The sequence below is a fragment of the Hylaeus volcanicus genome, chromosome 7 (assembly GCF_026283585.1).
Source record: "Hylaeus volcanicus isolate JK05 chromosome 7, UHH_iyHylVolc1.0_haploid, whole genome shotgun sequence".
In the NCBI taxonomy this organism is placed as follows: domain Eukaryota; kingdom Metazoa; phylum Arthropoda; class Insecta; order Hymenoptera; family Colletidae; genus Hylaeus; species Hylaeus volcanicus.
Window position 1 is genome coordinate 8,020,304 of NC_071982.1, and position 6,098 is coordinate 8,026,401.

Genomic DNA, 6,098 nt, shown 5'->3' on the forward strand with positions numbered 1-6,098 from the left:
AGAATTCAGTGATAAATTTAAAAAAAAAAAGACATGCTATGGATTTTGGGATAACAGATACGGTACCTTTTGATTCAACATTGTTGTATTCTGGCTATAATCGCACGCAATGTTTATATTTGGCGAACTGCTCGCAACTTTGTTTTCACAAATATCGGAACTCATTGTTTCCTCGCATGCTATTCGATTCGTGTCGAGGCTGTTCGCGGTAGATTCGACCAATACATTGCACTCCATTTGATCTAGAGCAACGCTCGTCTGATACCTGGCTAGATTGCTTTCGTTTCGCGGAATCTTATCAAAATTGTTTCCTATGAATGAATGCCTGTGCCTGAAACAAAACCAAACGGACGGTAAGGCGCGGTTAGGATGTAAAAATACCAGTTTCTATATTACATTTATATGAGATAAAAATGAGATAAAATTCTTTACCTATTATTTTGCATTCCAATATTAATGCAAGCTGTAAGCAGATCTTCGTCGTCCTCATCTCCATCACTGACTTGATCTAAACATTCGGAAGAGTTGTTTATATTTAATGTACAAGGCATGTGACGCGTATCGCCTTTTAGTTCAAATTCCTTACATCCTGAATCGTTAGAAGCCTTGAGTGCACTGATCACGTACGAATTAATTCCGTTTACAGGGAAATTTTGATTGAATTTATCGGTATTTTCGTAAATTTCATTTTCAATTTCGTAACATTCTTCCACATCTGTAACGAGACATTCATGCGTCTTAAAATATTGAAACGATATTACGTAATAATTCAGAGTGCGATTAATTTACCTGATCTAATTTTTGTAGAATTGGACGCCATATTATTTTTCTCATCGTAATGCAAGTTGTTCGACGACATTTGTGTTAACGTAGTTCTCAAACTGTTAACAAACAATAAGGGCATTCATTTATATATATCAAAGGGGAGCAAATATTCCTAACGCAAATATACAAACCTCGATGGACTTTTGGCAGAAGAATGTCCACTCTCTTCAACATTATCGTCCGAGAGTTTCACTTTGCATTCCAAGTTGAATTCCTCTTTATCCTGAAGTTTCCTCTGTTCCTGCATCTTCTTCGTCGAATTCCTCAGTCGATTGTCTTCCTGCAGATCGGAAGCAGACGCGGCTCTGGAGGAGTTCAACGAGATTCCATGAGGTGTTCCCTCGGTGCAGTAGGTCTTCACCGTGTCCTCGTGAATGAGTTCCTGCTCGTTGCTGGCAAAATAATGGGAGCGTTGCTTGTCCTCGTCCTCCAAACTCCTTTCCGCATATCGCAGACTGTAATCAGTCGGTTGATCCAAATCTGTCTCGGCGTAGAACAAATTGCCGTTCGCGACGGTCGGAGAGATGGCTTTCTGTATGTTGTTCAACGGACTCAGCACGGACTTGTCGTAAATGTTGCCAAAACCGACGTCCTTTGCCGGCGAGTCGCTGCTGACGAAGGCCAACGTCGACGGTTTATCGATCCCAGGCTTGCATTGGTACTCAGTTTTCCCGCACACCAGCTCGGTTTCCTCGGACACGCTGGACTGGCTGCCAGCCTTCGACGAGATGCTCTGGGGCAAGTTATCCTCGACCGAAGAGTGGAGCAAGTTTTGGGAACAGGCGGATTCTTGGTCCGGCGCCGAGGACCATGAGATCGTCGAGTTGGTGCACCGGAAATCGCTGAGACCGTTGAAAGTCTCGGACGACTTCAAACGGTCAGGGATAGCGTTCTTGTAACGCAACGTGTACTTTTTCTCGGAGGTTTTCGAGTGACCATCGCTGGTCATCCCCGTGTCGAATCCGACAGCGGAGTGCAACGACGAGGACTGCTGTTTGATCTGGATGTCGGTAGGGGAGAGCCCGTTCATCACGTGACGATTCACTCTCTCGAACATGGTGTCCGAGTGGGTGCTCGTCACGGACCTCATGGAGTCCCTGCTCTCGCTCCTGGCGACCCCGTTGGACTTTACGCTGGACGTGCTGGGCTGATTGTGTAACTGGTACGTGCGCAGAGCTCGCGCGTTGATCCCCAGGAAGCTGTGATCCACCTTAAACATAAATTTATCGTCCTTGTTCGTGGGAGACGTGCTGGGCTCGATGTTGTCGCAAGTCTCGGCTAGGTTCTGATCTATCTCCTGCTCCAGCGCTCTCTGTCTCCGAGCGACCAAGGAGGGCAGAGTTGGAAGCCCTAATCCGCGAGCCGTCGAGTCCAAATGAACCAGATTGTTGCACCCTGGCCTGGCGCTCAACAGATTCTTCAGCGCCGCGCTGGAACCCATAGAGATCATTTTGTGCTTCGAGTGGATGAGGCTCCGTAGCATGGGGACAGCGCCCAGATCCCACAGCAATCGCTGGTCCTGCGGGCATCGAGCCGAGAGGTTCCAGAGCGCTCCGCAAGCATTGCTTACGACCGTCAGACTCGGCGATCGCAGCTGTTGCAGCAAAACTTGAAGACATCCCCTTTCTCTCACGATGGATCGGTAGTCCTCCCTGACCGCAATGTGACTGGAGACGTTCCTCAGTATACCTCCGGCGTTCTCGACGATCGCGAGCGTTTTGGACGGCGCTACGTAGCTTAACATATCCACGAGAAACGTGAGGGCACCTTCCACGGCGCAGATATCTATTTTATTCGTGCTGCAGTGCGCGGAGAGGTTCCAAAGGGCCGACAGAATAGACTTGAGCGTCGATTCCTTTCGACCTTCCATCGCTGCTTTCATCAACCCGGTCACGGCACCGACTTCCCTCAACGTCTGCTTGCTGCTGGTGTCGGCTCGCCACGACAGATTCCTCAAGACGCTTGCCGTCACCTGTCTGAGATCGTCGCTGGGACTTCGCAGCTGCGATACTAACGCCTTCATGAACTCTCGGAAGGAACAGAGGAGCGCTTTGTTGTTCCCGTCCCCGAACGTCAAGTTCGTCAGCGCCATTCCAGCGTACCTGCGTAGAGTGATGCAGTTCGGGTCGTCGCATTCGCTCCCGTGAGCCATGTGATCCATCTCGATGAGCTCCGCCACCGCGTGGAGGACACCTAGTTGGCACATAGCGTGACGATGGGCCTCGTCGAACGAGAGCTTCATCAGCGCGGCTATCGTCGGTCCCGGATGTCTCTCCAAGTCGTCGGGGACCTGTCCCGTTTCCAAAGAAGATCTCAGCGCCTGGCAATAGTCTCTCAATTGCTCTAAAAATCGGAGAACCCTAGCCTCCCGACGTCCGGCTCTCTCGTCGCTTTTAGCATGTACTATATTGTGCAGAGCCCTCGAAGCTCTCTCTCTGGTCTCTGGATCCTGCCCGGGGGCGTGAATCAACTGCACCAACAAAGGCAAGCATCCCGATTGCCTCATTATTAAACAGTTGTCTATCGAAGTGCTCATCGACAGCAGCGTCGCGCTCATGTCCTCTCCGCCTTCCGTGCTCCCCAGCATTCCCAGGAGGTTGTAAACCACGTCCACTTTGGCTCCCAATCGTCGATCGCCTTGCATCTCCGCGGAACAGGACAGCGCCGTGCCGGAATTCGAGGAAAAACTCATCACGCTGGCTACATCCTGTGGGACAGGGTGACAAGGGAAGATCTATAATTAAAATTTCTATTTATAAGATTAAACGTTCTTTTTCTTTAACGTATAATAAAAAGTGACTTACGTTATGTACAGTGGTTGACGGGCTTTGTTGAGTGGAGAATCCCATTTGTTGATTGGCCCAAAGGTCTCTTCTGATGGGCCAGGTCCCTCGATAAGAGGAAGGTAATCTGTGACTCTGCAAAGATGTGTCTGGCTTACTCTCTTCCTCGCTGCTTCCACCTTCATTGTAGCGTTTATTCCTCCTTACGTAAATCTGTAAAAGAATTAAATAAACGTTACATTCAAGAAAGAAAAAAAAAAACGACAGATTGAGTTAAGACAAACCGATAAATAAACCGATGCGGAATCTCGATGGGAATAAAACTGCGCAAGACCGTCTCCGATATAGTATAAGAGAAATAAATAAAATAAATGTCTCGCGCATTTCTGCGTAAATCGCGAACGGGGCACGATGAATTCTCGCGTAAAGGTTTAGGGCGGCAGGGGGCGAGTTAAAGGGCGGCGAAAGAGAAAGGTGGAGAGATAAGAAGCGCGCGAGGAAGAGAAAGAGATGTCGGCGTGTACGTGTGCGTAAACGTGCACAGCGAAGGTAGAGAAAGATAGAATGGAGCTCTCAGTAAAATCAATACGCGGCTACGTTGGCGGACGTGTATATAGCAGGAACTCGTGCTCACAAGCACGAGGGGCACACCAGTGGTATCCAACCATTTCTTCTTCGTCGCAACATAATACCCTCGAAATAAAGAAAACAACTATCCAAAGTTTTCGAGTCGAAGGAATAAGAAAGAAGAAAACAAGAAGAAAAAAGTAATGCAACGCACAGGTGTGTCGAGCCTCCCGAGGAATTCATGCATGCATTACTCTGCGTTACATAACAATGCAGTAGTCCGCGATCCTCGAACGTGCATACAAATCTTAATTTGAACATTTGTGTAAACAGACAGGGTTCGTTGCTCTTTCAATGATATTACAAATTACAAGATGTATTTAAATTTGCTCTCGGCGACGAAATATGGATAATTACGTATGGATCAAAAGCAAACGTATCAATTGAAAAACGTTAGGCTGCAATGGAAGGTGGGTAAGACGCGTCCGGTAACATGGATACGATTACGAAGACGACTCCCCTCCGTTGGGATTTATGGTCGTGAAAAGAAAAACACTCCATTCAGAACCCATCGCATTCCACCTGTTCTATCTTCGCGTTACAGGTTTCTCCCAACTGAAAAACACCACGTATCTCTGGTTCGATCAATTTCGCCGTCGACTGGTTCTCCCGGTGGACCGGAGATGGCCAACACTTTGTTCGAACAATAGCTCGCGGATCGAACGAACGCGCACGCAATTTATTCGTAACGTTTCGCAGTTCGACGTTCTTTTCTCTCCTAAAACAAAAGTTTCCGAGATGAAATTCAATTACAGGACCGAAATTGGATTTTGTAGAACGAACGATGGATTTATTCTTGTTATCGGAAATTGTCATCTAGATAAGAACGGTGCCCGTCCGTGATTCTAAACACAGCTCCACGGGATGAAAAGAACGACAGTGTGAAAAAGAACGGAGCGAGATGGACGGCGGGAGCAGAGAAGGACGACAGAAAATCGAAGGTACCGATGAAATTTACCTCGGGGCTCGGCGTGGACGACCTTCGTTCGTCCTCCTCCTTCACTTCCGGCTCCATGGCATCCTCCTTGCAGGTCTCAGCGATCGCAGAGCCCAGGTAGAACCTCGACTTGGAGTTGGCTGCATTTACGGACGCGGAGGAGCAGGACGAAGACGTTTTCAGCGCGTTCCTCGACGTAGAGCATCTCGCTGATCCCGCCGCCGCTGCGACGACAACGGGGTTGAACGCTGCGCCGTTCACGGACGACTCCAGCTCGTGCGCCGCGACGCTGGCCAGGGGCGTAGGTATCTCAATGCCGTGGGGGCGCCTCTGGCCCCTCCACGAGCAGACACCTTCCACGCCGACGCCTACTGGCTCGTGGGACACGCGACACTCTTCCGACAGCAATCTTTCTGCCCTCTTGCAGCAGCCCTCCGCGTCCTCCTGGAACATAGAGAGGAATAATTAAGAGACGCTCGAGGGAGTCGCGGATTTCCATCGTTGGAACTTCATCTCGGATTCGATATGCAAATGGATTCTTCCGGGGAAAAAATATCGAGAATATTTCAAACAATTACTAATAATACATATTAAACTCATGGTATCCTTCGGATCCAACCTTGACATTACGAACTCTATTCATCATGGACTCTATTTTATTTGGACCTTGATTATTTTTAACCGACTTCGAAAACGAGGAGGTTACTCAATTCGCAATGTATATATTTTTTTATTTATGGTTGAGAACCATTCTGTTTTCATTTTTCACGGAAAATGTAAAACGGCCAGGTTTTTACGATTTCAGACAGTGATCATAATTACGGGTACGATTGTAATCAAATGTTTCAGAGCTGTGATTACCATTGTAATCTTAATCATATTTGTAATTATATATTGAATCCACCATTTTGAATGTCGAATTTTCG

The 6,098-nt window shown here is 47.9% G+C and overlaps 1 protein-coding gene across 4 annotated transcripts in view; it reads right to left on the reverse strand.

Moving 5' to 3' along the window:
• LOC128880313 (uncharacterized) overlaps positions 1 to 6,098 on the reverse strand; it is a 36,420-nt gene that overhangs the window by 5,880 nt on the left and 24,442 nt on the right. For 2 of the 4 annotated variants that reach the window (XM_054130262.1, XM_054130263.1), the window contains 6 exons: positions 5,194 to 5,616; positions 3,630 to 3,821; positions 957 to 3,559; positions 790 to 881; positions 433 to 715; positions 67 to 331 (listed from right to left, as the gene is read on the reverse strand). In XM_054130262.1, coding sequence (XP_053986237.1) covers positions 67 to 331; positions 433 to 715; positions 790 to 881; positions 957 to 3,559; positions 3,630 to 3,821; positions 5,194 to 5,616 — 3,858 coding nt within the window. The remainder of the gene's footprint in view (positions 1 to 66; positions 332 to 432; positions 716 to 789; positions 882 to 956; positions 3,560 to 3,629; positions 3,822 to 5,193; positions 5,617 to 6,098) is intronic. The other 2 variants (XM_054130264.1, XM_054130265.1) reach the window with 2 other exon arrangements.